The 26,397-nt window shown below is 43.5% G+C and overlaps 1 protein-coding gene across 1 annotated transcript in view; it reads right to left on the reverse strand.

Moving 5' to 3' along the window:
* Nucleotides 1-2,260: 2,260 nt before the first annotated feature.
* LOC138967464 (uncharacterized) overlaps nucleotides 2,261-26,397 on the reverse strand; it is a 25,914-nt gene continuing 1,777 nt past the window's right edge. Inside the window, exons 2-13 of the mRNA XM_070340017.1 lie at nucleotides 24,431-26,397; nucleotides 18,943-19,048; nucleotides 17,893-18,065; nucleotides 17,344-17,395; nucleotides 17,016-17,100; nucleotides 16,595-16,663; nucleotides 15,229-15,288; nucleotides 11,357-11,404; nucleotides 10,566-10,685; nucleotides 7,118-7,219; nucleotides 5,190-5,284; nucleotides 2,261-4,938 (exon numbers count right to left, since the gene is read on the reverse strand). The exon at nucleotides 24,431-26,397 is cut by the window's right edge and continues 369 nt beyond it. Coding sequence (XP_070196118.1) covers nucleotides 4,740-4,938; nucleotides 5,190-5,284; nucleotides 7,118-7,219; nucleotides 10,566-10,685; nucleotides 11,357-11,404; nucleotides 15,229-15,288; nucleotides 16,595-16,663; nucleotides 17,016-17,100; nucleotides 17,344-17,395; nucleotides 17,893-18,065; nucleotides 18,943-19,048; nucleotides 24,431-26,397 — 3,076 coding nt within the window. The 3' untranslated portion in view covers nucleotides 2,261-4,739. The remainder of the gene's footprint in view (nucleotides 4,939-5,189; nucleotides 5,285-7,117; nucleotides 7,220-10,565; nucleotides 10,686-11,356; nucleotides 11,405-15,228; nucleotides 15,289-16,594; nucleotides 16,664-17,015; nucleotides 17,101-17,343; nucleotides 17,396-17,892; nucleotides 18,066-18,942; nucleotides 19,049-24,430) is intronic.

Below are 26,397 nucleotides of genomic sequence, written 5' to 3' on the forward strand. Positions count from 1 at the left end.
TTGACATTTCCCACTAACCAAATCAGCAGTGTTTTTAGGCTCTCCGGGCCCAGTAACACAAGGATGAGAAAGCACATGCATGCATGTATGTTAGTTTCCTGATTAAAGCTTTAGATTTCTCAACAGTTATGATGTGACAATCAAAACAAAATCATCAGAGTACATGTACATCACTGAAAACACACTCACACAGATACAGGTTAAATACTTTGTAGCACAGTCTATATATGTATCATAGCCTGGAGGCAGAGGCAGGCACTTGATCCAAATCACATGGTTCACTTTTCGTCAACCTGGCAGATTGCACCAAAAAACTGTAAGGTCCCCTCCGGCATGATACTTGTTCACATTTTTCAAGCACAAATTCTTTGCATTTTTCTTGATTTTCAGTTTGGTTACAGATGTGCCAAACAGTGAAAGATCACATTTCCTCTAGATTCAGACACTCTTAATCTTTCACAGCCATCGGTTGAAAATTCTACAATGAACATATTCTCCAGATATGGGCTTTCACTATTTTGAAGTAATAATAATATTTGTCTTTTGAGTTTAGGGATCAAAAGTCCATGTTTTACAATTGCAAATGTTTTGAACAATGTTCAGCCACCCCTTATGAATTGGGTTGAAAGCAGAACCTAACTTTAGAGTATAATAGTACAGGCAGAAATGTGAAGTTTACATCTGTCAGTGTTAACTATTCACATCATTTTAATTACCCACTGACTGGCTTATGTTGCATAATAAGAATGGAGAAAACAAGTAGTTGATCTCAAGAGATTTTTGCCAGTTGCTTCACATATAATGAGCAGATGGCGGTTTTCCTTTTTGGAGCATTGATCTAGTTCACTTTCTTTTTTATTTTGAGCGCTGATCTTTGGGCTGGGGTGCACGAAGCGAATTTGGGTGCCACCCAAACGGGAGAGAACAAACCGCAGGTTCTGATTGGTTGAAATCACAACAAATTTCAATTTTAACCAATCCAACACCACGGCTGGCTCCCGATCGGCTTGTAACTTTCTTGTGCACCAGGGCCCCGATCTCCAGGTGTGACAGGCAGCCGAGAAGATCAAGTCCGCTTTCTCACTTCTTTTAAAGTTTCAAGTTGTCAGGGTTTGAAGTGATGATTATATTCGTCTTCCCAGGTCGTGGTGTAACATGGCTTTTATTTTGTAATATCGCTTGACCGGAGCAACAATTTCATCTTTTTCTGGCTTAGTACAAAGACTCCAGTATGATGCTAAAATCTCCTTCTTTCCATTTCTTGTCGTAATGCACACTCACTGTTGCAAGTCTTGCATGGTGTACGGCTGGTTAATGTTTGTGCATGTGTTGGTGTAATCCAGGCTTGTTTTTTTCAAAAGTCCATACTTTGTTGTTGTTGTATAAACTCCACACCAAGACAGAAAACCGAAAATCACCTGTAGGGTTCCTAGCACAAAAATGAGTTCCAACACCTGTTGTTAGCGTCCAAGGCTGCTGCTTATCCTCAAGGACACACTTAAAAGATGGAGATACAATCTTGTTGTGCACTAATCCTCACAGTAATGCCCTGTTTCTTTCCACTGACATGATCAGATTCTTGTCAAGCATTGAATAAGCCACTGTTGACTATTTTTAAGTTCAAACTATTTGAATTTGTTATAACATAGAATTAAGAAACATAAGCATGTTGATGCGTGGTGTCTGGGTTCTGAGATAGTTCTCCGGAAGGATTTCCCTATTTATCTTAAAAACAAGTCCTAGCATGCTGGGACATCCAACAGACATTCAACTGTCTCCACGGTAAATGCGGCGACCATGATGGTTGTGTTTAGCGTGGAGACTGTAGAGTGTGGCATTCAGGATTGTCTTCCACGAACTCTGCCGTTTCTCAGCTCTCTTGGAAACAGTTCTCGCTTGGTTTTACTCCTAGTCACAAGGGCTGTTCAACATGCACGGGGCCCCAGCTTTCCCACAGGACAGGAAGCACAGAGGGGCTTGCTTGGTTTTACTCCTAGTCACAAGGGCTGTTCAACATGCATGGGGCCCCAGCTTTCCCACAGGACAGGAAGCACAGAGGGGCTTGCTTGGTTTTACTCCTAGTCACAAGGGCTGTTCACCATGCATGGGGCCCCAGCTTTCCCACAGGACAGGAAGCACAGAGGGGCTTGCTTGGTTTTACTCCTAGTCACAAGGGCTGTTCACCATGCATGGGGCCCCAGCTTTCCCACAGGACAGGAAGCACAGAGGGGCTTTCTTTGTTTTACTCCTAGTCACAAGGGCTGTTCACCATGCATGGGGCCCCAGCTTTCCCACAGGACAGGAAGCACAGAGGGGCTTGCTTGGTTTTACTCCTAGTCACAAGGGCTGTTCAACATGCACGGGCCTCCAGCTTTCCCACAGGACAGGAAGCACAGAGGGGCTTGCTTGGTTTTACTCCTAGTCAAAGGGCTGTTCAACATGCATGGGGCCCCAGCTTTCCCACAGGACAGGAAGCACAGAGGGGCTTGCTTGGTTTTACTCCTAGTCACAAGGGCTGTTCAACATGCATGGGGCCCCATCTTTCCCACAGGACAGGAAGCACAGAGGGGCTTGCTTGGTTTTACTCCTAGTCACAAGGGCTGTTCACCATGCATGGGGCCCCAGCTTTCCCACAGGACAGGAAGCACAGAGGGGCTTGCTTGGTTTTACTCCTAGTCACAAGGGCTGTTCACCATGCATGGGGCCCCAGCTTTCCCACAGGACAGGAAGCACAGAGGGGCTTGCTTGGTTTTACTCCTAGTCACAAGGGCTGTTCACCATGCATGGGGCCCCAGCTTTCCCACAGGACAGGAAGCACAGAGGGGCTTGCTTGGTTTTACTCCTAGTCACAAGGGCTGTTCAACATGCACGGGCCTCCAGCTTTCCCACAGGACAGGAAGCACAGAGGGGCTTGCTTGGTTTTACTCCTAGTCAAAGGGCTGTTCAACATGCATGGGGCCCCAGCTTTCCCACAGGACAGGAAGCACAGAGGGGCTTGCTTGGTTTTACTCCTAGTCACAAGGGCTGTTCAACATGCATGGGGCCCCATCTTTCCCACAGGACAGGAAGCACAGAGGGGCTTGCTTGGTTTTACTCCTAGTCACAAGGGCTGTTCACCATGCATGGGGCCCCAGCTTTCCCACAGGACAGGAAGCACAGAGGGGCTTGCTTGGTTTTACTCCTAGTCACAAGGGCTGTTCACCATGCATGGGGCCCCAGCTTTCCCACAGGACAGGAAGCACAGAGGGGCTTGCTTGGTTTTACTCCTAGTCACAAGGGCTGTTCACCATGCATGGGGCCCCAGCTTTCCCACAGGACAGGAAGCACAGAGGGGCTTGCTTGGTTTTACTCCTAGTCACAAGGGCTGTTCAACATGCACGGGGCCCCAGCTTTCCCACAGGACAGGAAGCACAGAGGGGATTGCTTGCTGGTGTCTCTTTTTATGCCAGCGACATGGGTCAAGCAGCACAAGCCTGTTTCACTGGCCAGCATTCTGTTTGCCCTAACAAAGCCTTAGTTATGCATCACCAGCTTTGAGTATGGTTTGAAAATGCTGAAACATCAGTGACTAAATGAATGTGATCAAATTTAACTGCTGCTAGGCATGCACCTTCCAGGCCTTGAAAATACAGAGGTCACGCATGACTGAGTTCATTTGCCACTGAGTATGCATTTTCCAGGATTGCAAACCATCAGTATTTGGACAAAAGTAACGCCTCCAGCTGCTGGGTGAGTGACCTGATGACCCCAGAAAGGTGATGGATAAGCTTGACAAAATTGTCCATATACTTGACACTCAGTCTGGACTTTTCCAAACTAGAGTGTTCTGGGGTTGGGGCATGATCATTTCTGTTTTTGCTGACAGGAAAATATTCACCAAACAGGGCCATGATCATTTCTGTTTTTGCTGACAGGACAATATTCACCAAACTAGACTGTTTGGGGTTGGGCCATGATCGTTTCTGTTTTTGCTGACAGGACAATATTCACCAAACTAGACTGTTTGGGGCTGGGCCATGATCGTTTCTGTTTTTGCTGACAGGACAATATTCACCAAACTAGACTGTTTGGGGCTGGGCCATGATCCTTTCTGTTTTTGCTGACAGGACAATATTCACCAAACTAGACTGTTTGGGGCTGGGCCATGATCATTTCTGTTTTTGCTGACAGGAAAATATTCACCAAACTAGACTGTTTGGGGCTGGGCCATGATCATTTCTGTTTTTGCTGACAGGAAAATATTCACCAAACTAGACTGTTTGGGGCTGGGCCATGATCATTTCTGTTTTTGCTGACAGGACAATATTCACCAAACTAGACTGTTTGGGGCTGGGCCATGATCATTTCTGTTTTTGCTGACAGGACAATATTCACCAAACTAGACTGTTTGGGGCTGGGCCATGATCATTTCTGTTTTTGCTGACAGGACAATATTCACCAAACTAGACTGTTTGGGGTTGGGCCATGATCGTTTCTCTTTATGCTGACAGCAAAAAAGTTAACCAATTTAGAGTATGGAGCTCAGGCATAATCGTTTTCTCTTGCTGCTGACTGCAGATAATCTTAAGAATTCTCTTAAGGCATTTCTTTTTTTCACCCATGATTATTTGCTTGTTTACAACAAGAAGGCCAGACATTTCCAGCATGTTTCTTGTGACATGATCCGCATCCCTATTCACGAGCACACAGCTCAAAACACAATTTTCTTTAGAAATTCTACCAGTGCGTCAAAACAGCCATCAGTTCCTCTTCTTCTTGCGACGGGAGCGCTTGGAGCTGGAGGCAGAAGCCGCAGCGGCAGGGTTGCCCCAGCCAGACTGAGAAGTGGCGCCCCCTGCCTGCTGCGAGGGGAACTGCCAGCCAGGGGCAGAGGCTCCCTCAGGTGGCATGGACGTTTTGTTGAACAGACGGTTGATGAAATCCTCCAGGTCAGCCTCCCTGCAACAGTCAAAGTGACAGTGATGGTAACGGTGACTGCAAGGCCCAAAGAAAATCTCCACCCTTAACCCACCAGACGCAGCTGGGATTGGAACACCGAACCTTCCACAAGAAAGGGCGACGTCTTAACCACTAGGCCATTGCGCCCGTTCTACTAGCTGAGCAAAACAGCTCCCCACCATCCCCAGTTCTCAAACCACACCCCATCCCCTTTCCAGCACTGTACACCTCAAGGACATAGGAATACTAACCCTGACTGTCCTTGCCGATGTCTTCTGTTGCCGTCAGTCTGAATGCGGTAGAACACGGGGTGAGCATTGGCCTTCATGTGCTTAAAGTTCTCTCTCTGAAATCAGCAAAATATGTTCATTTAACTAATGGCACTGTACAGTGGAACCCGCCTTTTAAGACCTCAAAACATCTGAGAAAATCAGGTCTTAAAAAGGAGGGAGTCTTGAACATTGGGGTAAATGTACAGTCTGGTTTTGAACAGAAAATCTGAATAATCAAGGTCTTAAACGGGGGATTCCACTGTAGTTACAAAACAAACACATGTAAAAAGAGGAAAAGACAATGAGTGAGCTTCAAATCTTTGAACATTATGTCCCTTCTTCTCTGTCCCTCTTGTTTGCCTAGCCAACATGTCAGAGTTTATCATTCAACCAGAGTGAATTAACCAATCAATGCTGACATGAGGGTAGAAAAAAATGGTGTTACAAACAACAACAACAAAACACACATCAAAATAAAACACAAGATCAGCTTTCCCTAGATTCACACCGACGATTCTGTGAGAACTTCAGGAACTGTGTATATTCGCACGTCTATGTAAATACTGTGCATACCAAGATGCGAATCAACGTAACCAAATATCAGACCTGGGAACCCCTGTTTTGCACTTAAGAGTATTCTCAAACAAACTTCGTGTATGTTTAGAAAAATGAGCGTACTCCACATAGCATTTGAACATCCATGATTTAAACATGCTTCACACGCGTCCGTTGTGCCGTTAATTAAGTTTACCAATACATTTAAAACAAATGCTTCTTTCAATGTTTACTGACAAAAACTGTAATCACGTGTCAAAATGCCGGATCAGCTTCGGGATGCACTTCTGAACACACACGCTACAGAGCTCGACTCGATGTGCGCAGTTTCGTATAAAAATTATTTTCCAAATTTCCCCACTGTGTTTTATAAAATAATCATATTATGAAAGCACTTACATTCTTATCTTAGTTGTTATGTATTCATTGTTAGTAAACATCGGCATTATTCATGTTTTACTTTAAACGCAATCATTGTTATTTATAGATCACAGGCACCTGATGTAAGTAGGTCACACACGTGTAAATGTTGTGCCCAGTCCTTGTTTTTGTTTCTGTTATTATTTTAGTTAGCAGGTCTAGTTGAGCACGTATTAAGTATCATGTACCCACTACTAGTCATTGTGCATTTTAGTTAATGGACTGATGATGTCATTTGTATGGAGTCGACGCACGTGCGAGGATATGTATGTGTGGGAGGGGGGGGGGGGGCGCGGGAGATGGAAGCTTGCTGTATGTTATGTAATGTATATATTGTGTGTGATACGTGGAAATGTGATACTATTTATTTGCATGTATGATACAGGTACAAATGTGATAATTGTAGGCTTATTCTAGTGATTACTGTGTGTGATACATGAAATGTGATATGAATGCTGTTTTTATATGTTATACTCTTACTTTCTCCCAAGCGCAAGACAAATTCTTCTTTGAAAATTGAAGCCAATAAAATTTGAGTTGAGTTGAGTTGAGTTGAGTTGAAGACAAGTAGTCCAGGAATTGTTCTCCTCATATTTGTGTTTCACTGACCGTACTGAATATGGTGAAATCGTATGGATTCCCAGGTCTGAAATATTTGTTGTAACTAATGCGTACAAATCCAAAAACAAAGAGACTGCCAACGTTCAAAAATTCAGAATAAAAAAACAAGAAAGGTAGGTTGTTGGAACGTTTGTTAATGACAAAACAATACATTCACAAATATATCGACCCAACGGTCTTTTAAGTGCACAGACAAACAATTAATAACGAAAACTTATCGGGCTGATTTTTTCTTCCGCCTGCCACCAATTTTAACAGTTTTACTTTCAGCCTTTACTGGTGCAAAACAGTGTCTTGTGAAGCGTACTGACCTGACAAGAAACCCATTCCGTGATGTCGTAAATGTTGTTCTCCATACAAGCGTAGTAATGCCACAGAAATCCCAGCATGGAACTCTCCGCCCACACATCTCCCTGGTGAAGGATATGGCATTTGTTACTAGCAGAATTAAATGCATAACTGTTACTTTCAGAGTAATACGCATCACTTGGCAAGACTCACTCAACTGCCATGTGTACCACATAGCCCAAACAGCTGAGTAGGCTGACCAGTACAGCTGGGTGTGCTAGCCAGTTCGTTAGACGCTTTACGTTTCTTCTTTACTTGAAGGTAATACACACATCCTTCAAGGCAATGAGCGGCACTAAAATGACCAAAATAAAACTTGGAAAATACATGGAGTAACTTAGTTTTCTGGGTAGTTATTGAAGTGACTTATAAAAAGAAATGAAAAATTTGCGAAAAGTAAAGGACACAGATTGCCGTCGCTATGGAAACTGGCATACACAGCGCCATATTAGATTTCTAGGAAACGGTTTTACAGCAACATTATACATCAGAAATGCTTAATATTTGGCGCAAAGATACACAAGACGTTTATCTACAATCATATAGAACGATTTTTTGACAAAAGACTACAGTTGAATTTATATTCATTTTTTAAATAAGGATTAATGAATATGCGGTTAAAAATTCATTAATCCCTATTACAAAAATATTTATAAATTCAACTGTGGTCTTTTGTCAAAAAATCGCTCTTAGTGATTGTAGATAAAAGTCTTGTGTGTCTTTGTGTCAAATATCATGCATTTCTTATGTATGATGTCGCTGTAAAACCGTTTCCTAGAAATCCAATATGGCGGCTGTTTCCATAGAAACGGCAATCTGTGGCCATTCATTTTCACAATTTTTTCATTCATTTTTGGCTCACGTAAGTGAAGCCTATGCGATGCTAAACTTTGTCTGTCTGTGCGTGTGTATGTGTGTGTGTAAGTGTGTGATAGAAACTTTAACATTTGACTAAACACCGAAATACTAATTTTACCTGGTTATTATCCAACAGCTTCAAAATATTGAAGCAATGATCAACATTTCGTCGGCACGTATGTAGTTAAAGTGTGTATCCAAAGAAAACGGGTGGTGGGGGGGTTTGGGAGGGGGAAGGGGGGGTAAAAACAGGTGACTGGTTTGTGTCGTGTGTGGTATATAGACCAGGTCAGGGGTCAAGGTTAGGTCAGATCGCGTGAAGGATTGTGGTATAGATACAGTTATCACCGAGCTGCAGTCCGCCGATTCGGAGAAGACGATTTCACATTGTTCGGTTTCATAGCTCCAGAAAAATAAATAAAGAAGACACCAAAGGAGATTTCCTACAAATTGATCTGCACAGCGTGTTTCCAGTGTCTGCGCGAGGAAGCGCTGTCGAAAGCGCAGTGTCGATCTGGCCATCTGGCAGTCGTGTCCCCGTAAGTAGGCTACAGACAGACAGATCTAGATCTAGTGTCTCGCACTCTTGCACCGTGTCACCTATGCTTACTGTGTGTGTGCGTATGTGTGACGGAGTGATTGAGTTTGTGTTACTGTTTGTCGATTTCTTACGTGAGCCTTGAAGGCTTCGCCTCTTGTTATAAGTCACTTCAATAACTACCCAGAAAACTAGGTTATTCTGTGTATTCTCCAAGTTTAATTTTAGTGCCACGCATCGCCTTAAGGCAGGTCAAATGGAGACAGGGACATTACTCTTCATACACAAAGGGAAGCCACTGAGTTGTGTCGCCATTTTTTCATGGCAGGCTGGGAATTCGAACACATCGAACAGGGAACGCAAAAGAAGAAGAAGAAGAAGAACACGTCGAACATTCGAATGACGTGAATAGAACAAACATCACATTTTTCAGGCAGCGTAAGTGAATGACGTCAGAAAATGACGACACCGCCAGAAATAAAAACAATGCGACACGCCTCCCAACCACGAGGTCAAAAACACGTGGGCATCTAATGAAATCGGTACAAAGCCGTTCTCTTTGCCAGTGACATCGTAATAATCACCAAAGCTAACATTGAAGCTCCGGTAGCAGGTAAGAGAGTGTCTCCCAACCCGTGATGCTCACAGAGGGATTGCATCAGAATACCACATGTTAAAACCGGTGTTTGAACTAGAATAACAGCCAGTAGTATTAAGAACAAGTGTCTTGTGTATGCAGCCCTCTTTCTACTGTACGCTGGCAGCAGATAATACAATAATTGAAGTCCTTCGAGGCATAAGGGGCCCATAAGGCGAAAAATTGCTTTAATTCCACCCTCAAAAAGTCCCAGCCTTCAAACCGTAACAAATAACAGTACGCACTATTAAGCAAAATTATAAACCAAGCCTTGATTATTAATTTTTATTATTACACTTGTATCAAACAAGTGACCTCCACCTTTTGATTGGCGTTTTTATTACATTTGAATCGGACTTGTGGCCTTTCAAAGTTGCGGTGACCTTTGACTTTCAACAGAGGTCATATGTAACAGTGGTTTTTAAAAACATAATTTAGTTGGCTCATATATCTGAGACAAATGATCGGACAACAGCCCTTTACATTATCGTGACACATATTTTTCTGAGGCACACTGGACAGTAATAGTGCAAAGGGTGGGGTTAATCAAGGGAGTGAACCCCCCCTAAAAACACTACCAACCTGTCGTTTTTTTAGTTTTTTTTAATGCCGTTTTGATCGCTCTTGCGTTTACAACCCATCTCATCAAATCGTAATTTATTTCCAGGCTACCAGCAATAAAATACCTCAACATGAGGAACAAATTTAAAATAAACTCTGGCAAAAGACGTGACGTCACAAAGTTTGAGTATGCGCAACATTTTCGTTTACCAGTGCACTTCGTTACCTGCCCATTGCTGCTTTTGGTGATATTTTTTAAATGACTATTCCTATGCAGATGTTTGTGTAATTGGCCGTTTTCAAAACATACCCATTTTTCGATTTTTCGGTCAAAAATTCAAAACGGGCACTGTCTTCCGAGACTCATTGCTCCGAAACGAACCCACTACCCTATATTTTTTTTATGCTGAATGCATAGCAGACAGATCGAACTTAAAAAATAACCAACTTTTGGGAGAAACCAATTTATATTTAACGGGTCCAGTGAACTACCTTAACTCAAGAAAACACTCAGCAAATACACAATCTATGACAGACACACACACACTGTGCACACACACACAGCTCTAAGGTGACAAGACTCACCTCTTTGGCTGAGTGGTGAATGTTGCACCTATCACAGCTCTAAAGTGACTAGACTCACCTCTTTGGCTGAGTGGTGAATGTTGCACCTATCACAGCTCTAAGGTGACTAGACTCACCTCTTTGGCTGAGTGGTGAATGTTGCACCTATCACAGCTCTAAGGTGACTAGACTCACCTCTTTGGCTGAGTGGTGAATGTTGCACCTATCACAGCTCTAAGGTCACTAGACTCACCTCTTTGGCTGAGTGGTGAATGTTGCACCTATCACAGAAGCGAGCGGAGTACCAGGCACGTTCAACAGGGATGCGGCGGTGTTTGCCCCCACAGTGATCACAACGCATCAAGTTGGCCGCCTGTCAATGCACAGGAACACCAGCATCAGCATTTTTCTTTCTCAAATCCAAACACAGATTGACTGCTCACGACATCAGCTTTCCTCTAAGGGTTTCCAAAGTCAATATTGATTGTTTTGTTGACAAAATAAACGTTCCATTAACCAACAAATCTTGTCTTTCGATTCTTCATTTTTCTTTTTCAACAATCAATCAGACTCTGGTAGGGTTGCATACATTGTTTACACAACAATTCTTTTTAAATGCATCAAGAATATATTTATGAGCCTCCTTTTTCAACAATCAGTCCGTTGTAGGGTCGTATAAACTCTTTACATAATGAAAAAGGTTTAAAATAAACAAAATACATAAAAAATACCAACACGAGCCTCTTTTTTCTTAACATCCATCAGTGGTTTGAAAAAAAACTGTATTCAATTTTATCATTGTGACAATGACAGTACCCTATTTCGCATTGCGAATTGACAGTACCCTATTTTGCATTGAGAATCGGCACTAAAGCCTAATGCTAATATTAATAAGTCTATTGTAGGGTTGTATGAACTTCTGACAGAAACACAAACGGAAAAGGCCTAAAGACTAACTACTCAGCATCAGGTCACTTAATTTCAAAGAGCTCACTATGTCATTTTAATTAAGACAACCATCAAAGGAGAGTAAAAACAACTTACCTCTTGCACCTTTTCTTGCAGTTTTGTCAGTAGGTCAGAAAACTCCCTCTGTTCAGAAAAAAAAACAAGTCGCGTAAGGCAAAAATACAATATTTAGTCAAGTAGCTGTCGAACTCACAGAATGAAACTGAACGCAATGCCATTTTTCAGCAAGACCGTATACTCGTAGCATCGTCAGTCCACCGCTCATGGCAAAGGCAGTGAAATTGACAAGAAGAGCGGGGTAGTAGTTGCGCTAAGAAGGATAGCACGCTTTTCTGTACCTCTCTTTGTTTTAACTTTCTGAGCGTGTTTTTAATCCAAACATATCATATCTATATGTTTTTGGAATCAGGAACCGACAAGGAATAAGATGAAAGTGTTTTTAAATTGATTTCGAAAAAAAAATTTTGATAATAATTTTTATATATTTAATTTTCAGAGCTTGTTTTTAATCCGAATATAACATATTTATATGTTTTTGGAATCAGCAAGTGATGGAGAATAAGATAAACGTAAATTTGGATCGTTTTATAATTTTTTTTTTTTTTTTTACAATTTTCAGATTTTTAATGACCAAAGTCATTAATTAATTTTTAAGCCACCAAGCTGAAATGCAATACCGAAGTCCGGGCTTCGTCGAAGATTACTTGACTAAAATTTCAACCAATTTGGTTGAAAAATGAGGGCGTGACAGTGCCGCCTCAACTTTCACGAAAAGCCGGATATGACGTCATCAAAGACATTTATCAAAAAAATGAAAAAAATGTTCGGGGATTTCATACCCAGGAACTCTCATGTCAAATTTCATAAAGATCGGTCCAGTAGTTTAGTCTGAATCGCTCTACACACACACACAGACACACACACACGCACGCACATACACCACGACCCTCGTTTCGATTCCCCCTCGATGTTAAAATATTTAGTCAAAACTTGACTAAATATAAAAAGATTCTACTAGGCCCAATAAACTTTTAAAATACACTCTGATACTCAGAACGATTCAATGGACACAAGCTATGAGACATTGAGACAGATGCTTTTGGAGACGAAGCTGCCCTGCTGCTTGCCCAGCGAGACCCGTCCTCTGACCCCGCCCATTTCTTCTGCTTGATAATAATTTTTATATATTTAATTTTCAGAGCTTGTTTTTAATCCGAATATAACATATTTATATGTTTTTGGAATCAGCAAATGATGGAGAATAAGATAAACGTAAATTTGGATCGTTTTATAATTTTATTTTTTTTTTACAATTTTCAGATTTTTAATGACCAAAGTCATTAATTAATTTTTAAGCCACCAAGCTGAAATGCAATACCGAAGTCCGGGCTTCGTCGAAGATTACTTGACTAAAATTTCAACCAATTTGGTTGAAAAATGAGGGCGTGACAGTGCCGCCTCAACTTTCACGAAAAGCCGGATATGACGTCATCAAAGACATTTATCAAAAAAATGAAAAAAACGTTCGGGGATTTCATACCCAGGAACTCTCATGTCAAATTTCATAAAGATCGGTCCAGTAGTTTAGTCTGAATCGCTCTACACACACACACAGACACACACACACGCACGCACATACACCACGACCCTCGTCTCGATTCCCCCTCGATGTTAAAATATTTAGTCAAAACTTGACTAAATATAAAAAGATTCTACTAGGCCCAATAAACTTTTAAAATACACTCCGATACTCAGAACGATTCAATGGACACAAGCTATGAGACATTGAGACAGATGCTTTTGGAGACGAAGCTGCCCTGCTGCTTGCCCAGCGAGACCCGTCCTCTGACCCCGCCCATTTCTTCAGCTTGACTCTGCGCCAACTCCTCGACAAACACGCCCCGCCATCCCCTATGCGCAGTCTCTGAGCGACAGCCGGCTCCCTGGTTCTCTGAGGACATCACAGCCGCCAAGATCGAGAGACGGCGAGCGGAGCGTGCATGGCGACACTCTGGCCTGGAGGTTCACCGGCAGATTCTCAGGGATGCGCTGCTTCGAGTCACGCAAGCCATCACTGCTGCCAAGGTCGAGCACTTCCATGACCGCATCGCCAACGCCTCATCATCCAGGGAGCTGTTCTCCATCATGTCCTCTCTCCTCCCCCGCTGCCCCCTTACCCACTGCTCACCCACCACAAGATATCCCGGAGTTATTCTCGGAGTTCTTCAAGGACAAGATTGACAAGCTTCGGAGAACACTCGATCAGCAGCCCTTCGTGCCGTCCCCACCCTCCCTCTCCTTCTCCGGCTCCCCCCTCACGTGTTTTCAGCCTGTCACTCAAAACCACGTCAAGCGACTCATCACCAAGACGGCCATCAAGACCTGCGAGCTAGACCCCCTGCCAGGCTTCCTCTTCACCAAGTGTCTGGACAAGCTCCTGCCGTCTATCACAGATATCATCAACATCTCCCTGGCCACAGGCGTCGTTCCCGACTGCTTCAAGTCTGCCGTTGTCCGCCCACTCATCAAGAAGCCCGGCCTTGACGTCAACGAGTTGAACTACCGTCCTGTGTCCAACCTGCCCTTCCTCTCCAAGCTTCTGGAGCGTATCATCCTGGAGCAGTTGAGCGCCCACCTGTCTCGGAACTCGCTGATGCCAGTGTACCAGTCAGCGTACCGCCCTCACCACAGCACCGAGACGGCGCTCCTGCGAATCACCACGGACCTCCTGAACGCAACAGATAGCGGTCTCGTCTCTGCCCTTGTGCTGCTGGACCTTTCCGCGGCCTTTCACACAATCGACCATCAGCTACTCGTCGATCGCCTCAGTTCCACGTTCGGCATTCACGACACCGCCCTCTCTTGGTTCCGGAACTACCTCCACAACCGCTCTCAGACTGTCACCACTGATTCGTTCTCTTCTCAGCCTGTCTCTGTCCGCTTCGGCGTCCCACAAGGGTCTGTCCTCGGCCCTGTCCTTTTCACCCTGTACACCAAACCCCTCTCCCTGGTCATCGAACGCCACGGCTTGAACTACAACTCCTTTGCCGATGACACGCAGCTCCAGAACAGCGCCAAGCCGGAGGACGTTGACCATCTCCTGGGATCCATCTCCAGTTGTTTCACTGACATCAAGAACTGGATGACTGAGAACAAGTTGAAGCTGAACAGTGAGAAGACGGAGGCCCTTCTCGTTGGAACACGACAGAAGATTGCTTCCCTCACTGTGACCGACCTCCAGCTGGATGACGCAACTGTTCCATTCTCCCCTGCTGTCAAGAGCCTTGGCGTCTTTCTCGACTCCACTCTCTCCATGCAGACACACATCTCCATCATCAAGACCTGCTTTTTCCACCTACGACGCATCGCCTCCATCCGTCGCTACCTCACCCACGACGCCTGTGTCAAGCTGGTTATTATTTTGTTTGGACCTAGCTATTGATGTGTACATTGTTGTTAAACAGTTGTTTGTTGTATGTTTATCAGGGTTTGCTAGTGTGTGATAGGGTTCGTGTCCGTCTGTAGATGTTAGTTTCTTTGTTAGTCCTGTGTTGACAACTCTTCGACAAGCGCTTAGAACTGTACCCACAGAATACGCGCTATATAAGCTTCATATTGATTGATTGATACTGACATTTGAAAATCCCATAATCAAGCCTCTTAAGAAATGCACAGACTTCCACGCACATCCCCCTGTCAACTCCAGGACTGAGGTGCACGAACCGTAAGTGGATGCCACCCAAACAGGAGAGAACAAACCACAGGGTCTGATTCGTTGAAATGACAACAAATCTCAATTTCAACCAATCCAAGACTGCGGGTGGCTCCCGTTTGGGTGGTAACTTTGTCGTGTACCTCAGACCAGGCCTCTCCTCCCACTTCTCAAACTTAATGTCGGTGTTCCAAATTGCAGGCTTTTCATTCATCCAACACTCAGTGTCACTTACCATTGCAGCCTCTGCCTCGCTAGTTTCAAATATGTGAGCGTCGTATTCTTTCCGTTTTGCCTGCAAAACATAGACAACATGTAAACGGATAGCATGTAAGAGACGGACAGGATTTCTACTGACAGGAGATGCAATACAGCGGAAGCCTCCTTCAAGACCTCCCAATTTAACACCTCCTCCTTTTAACACCCTCCTTTCACACATGTTCTCTTCATAGCCTCTGACATTTACCTCCATTTTAATACTCTCTCTGGGCGGGGATGTAGCTCAGTCGGTAGCGCGCTGGATTTGTATCCAGTTGGCCGCTGTCAGCGTGAGTTCGTCCCCACGTTCGGCGAGAGATTTATTTCTCAGAGTCAACTTTGTGTGCAGACTCTCCTCGGTGTCCGAACACCCCCCGTGTGTACACGCAAGCACAAGACCAAGTGCGCACGAAAAAGATCCTGTAATCCATGTCAGAGTTCGGTGGGTTATAGAAACACGAAAATACCCAGCATGCTTCCTCCGAAAGCGGCGTATGGCTGCCTAAATGGTGGGGTAAAAAACGGTCATACACGTAAAATTCCACTCGTGCAAAAAACACGAGTGTACGTGGGAGTTTCAGCCCACGAACGCAGAAGAAGAAGAAGAATACTCTCTCTCTTTTAACACCCTCCTTTCACACACGTTCTCTTCATAGCCTCTGACATTGACCTCCATTTTAATACTCTCTCTTAAGACCAGATTTTCTTAGACTTGTTTAAGGTTGTTAAAGGGGGATTCCTTCTTCTGCGTTCGTGGGCTGAAACTCCCACGTACACTCGTGTTTTTTGCACGAGTGGAATTTTATGTGTATGGCCGTTTTTTACCACGCCATTTAGGCAGCCATACGCCGTTTTCGGAGGAAGCATGCTGGGTATTTTCGTGTTTCTATAACCCACCGAACTCTGACATGGATTACAGGATCTTTTTCATGCGCACTTGGTCTTGCGTGTACACACGGGGGTGTTCGGACACCGAGGAGAGTCTGCACACAAAGTTGACTCTGAGAAATAAATCTCTCGCCGAACGTGGGGACAAACCCACGCTGACAGCGGCCAACCGGATACAAATCCAGCGCGCTACCGACTGAGCTACATCCAAAGGGGGATTCCAAAGTATGTCCTTTGGAAAGTATAAAATTAATGCTACTGAGAAAACACACTCAACCAACCGAGTTTCTTATAGCTGGTTTAAACCCATCCATGTAAAAATAATGTACATTAACTTCTTAGCTGAGAAAAGACTGCTGGCTGACATACCCTTACATAATTTGATCAAAACTTACACTACCCAAAATTAAAAGTTAATGAAACATAAAATGAGAAATCAATAAAAGCCTACTCACAGGTTCTCCTATCATCTCAAATGAATGTCCCAGGATCTTGAAGGCCTCTTCTGCACCAGGTTCTTGATTCTGAAGAAAACACATGTCATCCCAAATTACATTATATATATATACCTCTTACTCTCAGTAAATGTGTGCAAAATCATACACACCATGCATTATATTTGTCGAAAATTCATCAGGAAAGGTCTACATATTCATGTCAAAACTAGAAGTCGAATCAATTAGCACAAACTGTTCCTTGAAAATCACATGAGGGTCAACCCAATATAGGGTTAGTTGGTTGGTTGGTTGATATTTTTCTTTTGAAAGGGTAATGTGAGAAAAACAACCAGAGTGGGTCAGGAAATCAAAGACATTGATTTTTTTCCCTTGGCCCAAGTATGACACGAGCTCAGAATATGTTTTACACAGCAGTTACCTTGTCAGGATGCACCAAAACAGCTTGTCTTCTGTAGTACCGCTTAATATCCTCGTCAGTTGCATCAGCTCTCAGCCCAAGTATACTGCAGACAGAAAAAAATCGCATCTTTAGATGTCTCTTCACAACAAGGCATATCCACTGACTACTACTGTAAAGATCCAAGTCTTGTTACTCAAGTTACGCATGAAAGAGCGAGCTCCTTTTATGGGCAAAGATACCCTTCAGGAAGTATCATCTAGTACATTGTATATCTGGTGTATAAAAAACATGAAAATATGCATCACTCATATATGCCAACTTAAACAACGTCTTCTTCTATCCTTACCTATATGGATCCTTTCCTTTGCAAGCCAGCAATCTTTTCATTGCCTCTTCCCCTGAAAATGTTACAAACGCAAAGTGAGAGAACAAAACGTTTCTCTTTTTACCGGTTTCCTGAGTTTTTCAAGTAAAAAAACCATTGTATGGAGACATTATGTGGATGTGTGCAAGTGTATACATCTGTGTAGGTCATATCATTTGGTTGAGGTTGCAATGTGTTGTACACGTGCTTGTGTCTGCCCGCCTGTCTTGGCCCATGCATGTAAGAATCAGTGTGAAACTGACACCGCTCTCTATTTTAACCAGCAAACAGCCACTTGAAACTGTAAAATTTCATTAAGTAGTGACACACAACATTTCCATTCCTATTAAGGCTGACCTTAATTGAGCCCGAAGTAAACTTCCCAAAGTCTTTTTTATCAAAATGTCAGCGCCAAAGCTTCATGCAGCAAGCTTTGTGAAGCAGACTTTGCAAGGATGACATCTACACTTTGATATCAGGCTTTACAAAGCAGAAGAAACAAGAAACCAAACAAACAAAAGAAAACAGTACCTGTTGACGGCAGCGTTATATTTTCCTCCACACCGAAACGTCTGCGAGCGGCGTCAGAGCTGGCAGCAAAGTTTCCCCATGAACCTGCCCCCTGGTCTTTGAAGATGCGACTCCTGATCAGCGACCACACTTTGCTGACCGAAAGCGCAATCAGGTGAATAGCTCCCATAGCCCTGCATGGAACAGTTAAGTGAAGGTCAATATTCAATGAGCTTTTACCTGCAGTCACATTTTGAAGAGTCAAATGATTACAATGCAATCCCACTTTAATAACTACAACCCCCTTTCAGAAAAGAGTAACTTTCGTTGTTAAGTCTGCAAAATTGAGTTTTGTCATTGTCAATTACTTTTTGTTGTTGTAACTATGTAAGGGTCTACAACACTTCTAGGGTCAGGAGGAGAAAAAAAAAGGTTGGTCAGGGAATCAAAAACATTCAATTTCTTTCTTGGCCCAATGTACAGAGAACATGTACAAAATCATATTCTACCTTACACTGAGCTGTATGAGGAACAATCACCCCTGCCCTCCTTTTTCTTTGAAGGGGGTTGGGGGGAGGGGGCTGGTATCTTGAAACTTGATCAGATTAAAATTGAGCTCAAGAGTGCAGGTACAGCTGCATGTCAAATCACATTTCATTTCAAAACTCCAAGGCCACTGTGATCTTTATCAACAACACGATTCGCCCAGACTACTTCAACAGCCTTTATTCATGATAATGTGGGCACTGCGGAAATCCCTTTTATCTCTCTTCATTTTACACAGTGTGCAACTGCAAGTAGACTCTGTACAAGTTCAAATTTATGCAAATGAGCTTAGTTAACTGCAATGTTCTATCTAAGGCTGAAGACTGCATTATATTTCAATGTTTGCACAAAGTAACTCAGATCCTGTCATACTTTTCCCTCCTTACTTCCTTGTTTTTTTTAAATTTTGTATAAGGACAAACAAATAAAATATTAAAAAAACGCCAGGCACACCTATAGAATAACCTGTCATATAACCTGAAAGAAAAGCCACACAACAATCCGTGGCATCAAAGAGTTACTCACAGGTACATGATGACCCCGAGAAGGTAGACGAGCAAGGTGACAATGGCAGAGAAAGAGTTGCGAGCAAAGGTCATGCTACAGTCCGAGATGTACTTCATCCACTCATCTGCAACATACATCCGAGTAAATTCAGTTCAAATCGAAATAAACAAGAAGAATCTGACACACTGTGAAAAGAAACAGTCTGTCACTGTCGGTAATTGTCACCCACCCCTAAAAGTAAAATACCCCCTCATCTCTGAACAAAGCAAACAAAAGCAGTCAAACACCACCTTTAAAGTTGAAGAGTCATAGCAATTGCAGACAGCAATCAAAGCACAGTCTTGTCATTGAGAGAAAAAATGTGTAAGCACTAACAAGTACATACAGCAACGCCTTAATTCTTATTGTAAACAGCATTGATCCGCACTAGCATAGCAAACGATCAGTCAAGACGCCACAAGCATTAATTTAAAAAGAAGATGCTTTTCGAAGAAAGGTAGTGCACATTGTAAAGCAATCAGATACATGTACGAGGAAATCCGATTCCAAAGACAAGGAAAAACTACACACAGATGAGCTACGCAATCTTTACACTTGCTGACAGCAAGCAGTCTCCCTTTTCAATAGACCCTATCGGTATTCCAAGCCCTCGTAATCTCTCGCAAACTTCAGAGCATAGCAAAGCATGTGGTACAGCGATCTCGTGCGAGCAGCACAAGCCAAGGTTCGAAGTTCTCGCGATGTTCAAAGCATAACAAAGAGCGTGTCTCGCGAGAGCTGCTCAGATACCGAAAAGGTCTACACAGATCCATTCATCCAATTTGCCATGCTCGTTCAATCTGTAGGTAGAGGTAAATTACTTCCGTCTACAGAACAATGCCATGTCATGGAGCCATCCACACTTTGAGCCAGCATGTTGTTGTAGTCCTTGGTTGATTGCTGAGATTTCACACTCACAATCATAACTATTAACATGTTGTTGTACCTGCTGTCATTAGGCCTAAAAAAAAAATAGGTGTGGTTACGGTAACCCGACCTACCCTATTTTTAGGGGCCGACCCTATAGATTTTTTATAACATTTGTCAAAATAAAACGAAATAAAAAAATAAAAAAAAATTTAAAATTTTAAAAAACAAGAAAACGAGTGCAGAAAACGCAATAAAAGCGAAAGCGCTCGAGTCGCACACTTCTTTCCCTGTCAAGTAGGTTTAATTTGTACACATTAGAAAAAAAAGTAAAAAAAAAAAAAAGTGATTGCCTACCTTCCTACCCTATTCTTTTTGGCTATGTTACCGTAACCACACCTATTTTTTTTTTTGGCCTTATACACACACTTGTCAAATTGGTTTTTAAAAGTTCTATCTTTTTAAGGTGACAAAAGCTCCCAGAATCACTCTAGCCTGGAGCTCTTTTTTTCTCTCTCCTCATAATGGTAGTTAACTTTGTGTGTAACTGTGTTTCTCCCCAGTCCATCCACACAACCGTGACTTATGATCTCCGCTTTCAGGAAATCAGGACCTGCCAATAATCTAATCCGGTGAAGACAATAGACAAGCTACATCATGATCTGTGCACATTGTCTTTCATGTACACATTATGTACGCCGTCTGCAATCAGAGACTACATCTCTCTTTCAAGTGCATTGCTGTGTGTTGGAATTGTCTTCTTTCAAGCAGGATTTTGTTGAAATCAAAGTGTGAGACAAGTGCACAAACAGGCTAAATGGTGCAGATGTACTTGACAGATGGTACACATGTACTTGTTGACTGAGTGAGAAACATGACATTATCTTTTGTGTATGTTGTTGTTTGACACTGACTAAGCCACAGGATTTCATTTACCAGTGTGCCTTGCGCCATTGGCGCATAACATCTCAAAATGTCCCATTGGAATTCCCTTCAGTGCGTCAAAGGGCGCACTGAGATTACGTACCACTGCGCCGACCCATGCACACTTTTCACGGGAGTACAGTGTTCGGAATGACCTAAGCAAAAACGTGCGCCAAGCCGAGGAACTTGCGAATTTGTGAAATGTGCTGTGATTGGCTTTCAAAATGTAATTCATGAGTATTCACTGGACTGTCACTGTATGCCTGCATTATTAGTTGTCAGTAATTATTACATGTGCTGATTGTTCTCTTTGCCTGCGCGCGTATAGTATGTTGGTTATGTTTGGTCGTTATCTTTGCCTGTGCGTGTATTGTATGTTTGGTCGTTTTCTTTGCCTGTGCATGTATAGTTTGTTGGTTATGTTTGGTCGGTTTCTTTGCCTGTGCGTGTATAGTATGCTTGGTCGATATATGTATTGTAAAGCGCTAAGAGTAGACATTTTTCTAGAATAGCGCTATAAAAGTTTGCATTATTATTATTATTCAAGCAATCCTGCAAAGTATCTGCACTTGGGCGTTTACCTCTGTGAAAACTGCCAACAGAAGCGATATCGATCGAAACACAAACACACACTAACCTGATACACTGGCAAATTATCATATCATCATATGGAATCAAATAGCACTATTTTGCATCTTTTGACAAAAGTATTTTGGCACCGCCTAACCTGCTTTGTGCGTTTTGCCTTGGACTATGTAATGTCCCATCAACATTTGGTTGAGGGGGACAAATGTCCCATTGTCTTTTTCTTCCAGGCTAAAAACCCTGAAGCCATGACCTGAATACCCTTACACACACAAAAGTTGCTAACCCAAGAGGATAAAAACAAGTTTTCAAAAGGTGTAAACAGCAAAAATGACACACAGTGATACAAAAACACAGTGACAGACATACAGAGTGACAGAGAAAAAGCCACATGTGCACACACACACACATGTACACACACAGCATGTACACACACACTCACACATACTGCAGTCCCCTATCACATGTATGTATTGTTCTCTAGGGTATCGATTATTTGATGCTATTTGAGCCTGAGATTATTCTTGCAGAATGCAATAATCCTTCAAACATCACACTAAATGACAGCCCAACCCAACTGGTAATGTATCACACCATAAAGTAATAAACTGACAGCAAGTTGCGCAAAAGAAAAAAACAAACAGCTGTAACACACAAGTGTAACTGCAGGCGCACCAACCTGTGCAAATCATGTGTCACCATATTTTACCTGTACACAAGTCACCATATTCTAACCGTAGCTTTACTGAGGTTAGTCCAGGTGACCTATGTCATTCAAATAAATGCTTTGTTCCACAGGGAGCCAGCCATGAGATAACTTATCACTTATCAATGTTGGAGCGATAGCTAATGACCTTGAATTTGAAATTCAGTTTTGTTGCACAAACAGCAAGTAACCCTTCCCTTGAACCAACTACTACTTGCACTGGTATCAGATACAACAGAACGCTATTTTAAGCCCCCCACCCGGTAAAATAAAAAACGCTCGCGCTGGACCCGAGTACTCTTCAGACATTCACACACACACACACACACACACACACACACACACTCACTCTCTCTCCCTCACTCCTTCTCTCTCTCTCTCTCACACACGCACACACACACACACACACACACACACACACACACACACACACACACACACACACACACACACACACACTACCACATCTCCATTCTAAAACACGTCACGTTCCAAATCAAAAGACGACATTCTATTTTCTTACGTCACTATTCTTGGTTTACGGTACCATTCGGCGGCTTTGCTACGAGTATGGCATAGTCTTGGTTTGCCGAGACCTTGCACCGTTCTATCAGACTGCCTGGCTGGCTGTTGCACCGCGAATTCCTCCCACCGCCAAGTCGTTTTTTTGTGGTTTATTTCGCATTTAGGTCCCAGGTAACATTATGAAGTTTTAATACGATCAATCGGACCTATTATCAAGTTAGTGTATCAACTTTTGAACGAACTGCGCCCAGTAGTTTCCCAGCAATAAGCTGTTAAGTCGAGACACACACACAGACAGACAATTAAAGTCTGCTGGACCCTAGTACTAGCGTACTCGGGGATAAAAATGTAAGTCTCTAGTTCTCAAGATTTACTCATTTTACTGATACAGCATCTGTAAATTTACCTCCAATACTACCTCCCTTTCAAGACCTCATTTTCTGAAATCTGGAGATCTTAAAATCTAAAAGGGGGGCTTCCACTTTACCGCTGAATGAGTAAGATTAAGACCAAGACTTAGACTAGTGTGGGGATTGTGAATCTGGGGTCTGTGTCCCTGTGTCAGCAACATCATCAAGAGAAATGATCATCCTAGATTTCATCAATTAATGGGATGAAAGGAGTGACGAAACAAATATGTTTTATGCGGTCCCCTCCATCTTGATCAAATAGTTCAGTCAAGTAATGACTGCATGTACCCCGCGGGTTAGGGGGAAGAATTTACCCGATGCTCCCCAGCATGTCGTAAGAGGCGACTAACGGATTCTGTTTCTCTTTTTACCCTTGTTAAGTGTTTCTTGTATAGAATATAGTCAATTTTTGTAAAGATTTTAGTCAAGCAGTATGTAAGAAATGTTAAGTCCTTTGTACTGGAAACTTGCATTCTCCCAGTAAGGTAATACATTAACATTGTACTACGTTGCAAGCCCCTGGAGCAAATTTTTGATTAGTGCTTTTGTGAACAAGAAACAATTGACAAGTGGCTCTATCCATCTCCCCCCTTTCCCCGTCGTGATATAACCTTCGTGGTTGAAAACGACGTTAAACACCAAATAAAGAAAGAAAGAATGTAAAAAGTAGCAGCCCATATAATGTCTCCATGGAAAAAAGAAAGACAATACCCACTGCCACTGGCACAAAAAAACCTCTTGAAATGGAATTCTTTTTAAACAGTAGATCACTCACATCACAATAACGCAGTAGTTAGGAGTTTCTTCTCTTTTTCAAAACCTTTTTTAAACAGGTTATATGAGAAAATGGTGCAATTTATTATTAGTCCCTCTCTCGTACTTTCAGAGAAAAATGTATACAGACAATAAACTGAACAGAGCTAATGCTATCAAAGGAAAACTTGTTCAAGTTGGATTTGGAGGCCTACATTTGAAACCAAAAGCAGTACGCTTATAAATATAGAATATAACCGAGGTCCCTTCGTGTACACTACATTGGGGTGTGCACGTTAAAGATCCCACGATTGACAAAAGGGTCTTTCCTGGCAAAATTGAATAGGCATAGATAAAAAAATGTCCACCAAATACCCGTGTGACTTGGAATAATACTATAGGCCGTGAAAAGTAAATATTCGCCGTAATGGCTTGAGATTTACTGGGCGATGTGAATGCGTGATATATTGTGTAAAAAATTCCATCTCACACGGCAGAAATTGTAAAGCGCTTAGAGAACGTCAAGCGCTATATAAATCTCCCATATAAATAAATGAATAAATAATTATCCAGATCTTTTGGCAACAGTACTACTAACAGTAACACAAACACTGAAAGTCAACTATTAACTAAATGACATGCAAACAAGCAGCAACAAGGAAAATGGATCTGAACAATAAATAGATAAGAAACTCACCCACTAACACCCAGTCGATGTTGCGGATGAAGGAATGGTCATCATTCTCACTGTCCTGTCTGCGTCCCCTAGATTCGCCTCCCTTGGACCGGTCTGCCCCAGACCCGTTCTGTGACACACTGTCTTTACTGCCGTGCTTCCTGGAACCATGTCGATTGAACGCAGCAGTCTGGTTGGTGCGTTTACCACCACCACCACCTCCACCACCGATGCTGGCCAAGCCTCCTTCACGCAGGTCATTGTTGATGTAGTCAGCTTTGCGAGGTGCGGCAGCAGATGCTTTGGTGGTTGTGTTGTTGGGTTTACCATTGTTCAGAATGGTCTCTTCCTTCGTGAATCCTTCGCCACTGCTACATCCTTTATCTTCAGATGCTTTGCCTTTCTCCAGGGGGCTTTCCTGTGATTTGGAGCTACTCCGACTCTGGAAGATTCGCTTTGGATCGAAAAAGAGCTTGTCATTCTTCACTTTCTGACCAGCTGCCGGGTTGGAGCTCGACTTGCTCTGAGGAGGCTGCTGTTGCGCCCTACTGCTCGGGGTGGAGGTGGAAATGCCACTGCTGGCGTTGAAGTATCCAGCACTATCTTGTCCAGCTTCCTTGCCGTTCAGGTTGGCGGATCTGTCCCTGCATCGACTGCTCCTGCCTTCGCTGCTTGACGCTCCTGAAGATTTTGTGACGTGACCGTCTTCCACGGCGCTAGTACCACTGCTGATGCTGCTGTTGCTGTTCCTTCTCTGCACCCCAGCTTGTTGACATTGCGAGTTCAGGCTCCTTTGAGCAACATGATGCGAGTTGAGACTCTCCGCACTGCTGCTTCGTTGCTCCGCTCGCACAAAGTCTGCCATGTCATCAAAGTGGTCAAGGCCGTAGCGGGAGTTGGGCTGCGTAAAAGTGCCCTGACCGTTGTCGGACTGTCCAGATCTGCCTCGCTGGTTGACAATGCGAGTGTGACTGAACTGCTGGCGTTTAGTGCCTTGATGCCGGCTCTGCTTCGAAGCCGCTGGGTCTGAACTAGCCTTGGGGAAACCTTCAGGCTCTTTATCGCTGGAAACTGCATCACCTTTTGCTTGGGGAAGCTTTCCTTTGCTGGTTTTTGTGACATCAGAATACGACAATTTTGATGGCTCCTTTATGCAAGCCTGCTGGAGAAGGGAAGGAGAGTCATCGCTCAGAGTGCTGGCTGTCTCCGCGGCATCTTCCTGCTGTAGAGCTGTAGACCCAAACGGCTCGTATGAAGGTCCTGATGGTCCAAATGAATTCAGCCTCCTCAGTGCTTCCACGTACATAGCCTTTCCTTCGTCAGCAACTGTTCTGCTGTGCAATGGCTCAGAGTTCTGGCGAACCATTTTCTTCTGGGTATGCACTACTTTTTGAACACTGTGACCGTTGTTCCGTTCGTGGTTATCAAAATCCACGGAGCCGTGGAACACGTCATCACCTACTGTAGTGAAAGGCATAAAATTGGGGGGCGGTAGGCTGACGTCAACGTGACCGGGAATGATATCACGGGGTCTGGGAAGCGACTGACCGCCGAGGCTCGAAGCGTCAAATCCAGAAAGAGGGGAAGGGAGCCGTCGGTCTCCAGACATGCTGACCTCCTGGGGAGAATAGGACTGCTGAGAATGCGCAGCCAGAAAATCGGCCAAGCTGCAGTGGGGGTCAGCAGCAGGGTGAAGGAGTGGCACATCAGGCACAAAGGAGGGAGGAGGTCGAGAGAAGTCAGGCTGAGCTGCGAAGGACAGGTCAGGAGGGGGTTGAGATAAATCTGGGGGCAGCCCTGCCATTTCACCCGCTGAAGGAGAAGAAAAAGGGGAGCGAGAGAAACGGGCTTGATGTGGTGCACCAAAGTCAGGCGATGAGCCGAAGTCATTCTGCGACCCCAGGTCACGAGATGTCATAAAATCAAAGTGATGACCCAGTGCTGAATGCATGGGAGGGCTCCTGGCTGTGTCCCCTTGGCCTATCCCA

Source organism: Littorina saxatilis, linkage group LG5 (assembly GCF_037325665.1).
Source record: "Littorina saxatilis isolate snail1 linkage group LG5, US_GU_Lsax_2.0, whole genome shotgun sequence".
Classification (NCBI taxonomy): domain Eukaryota; kingdom Metazoa; phylum Mollusca; class Gastropoda; order Littorinimorpha; family Littorinidae; genus Littorina; species Littorina saxatilis.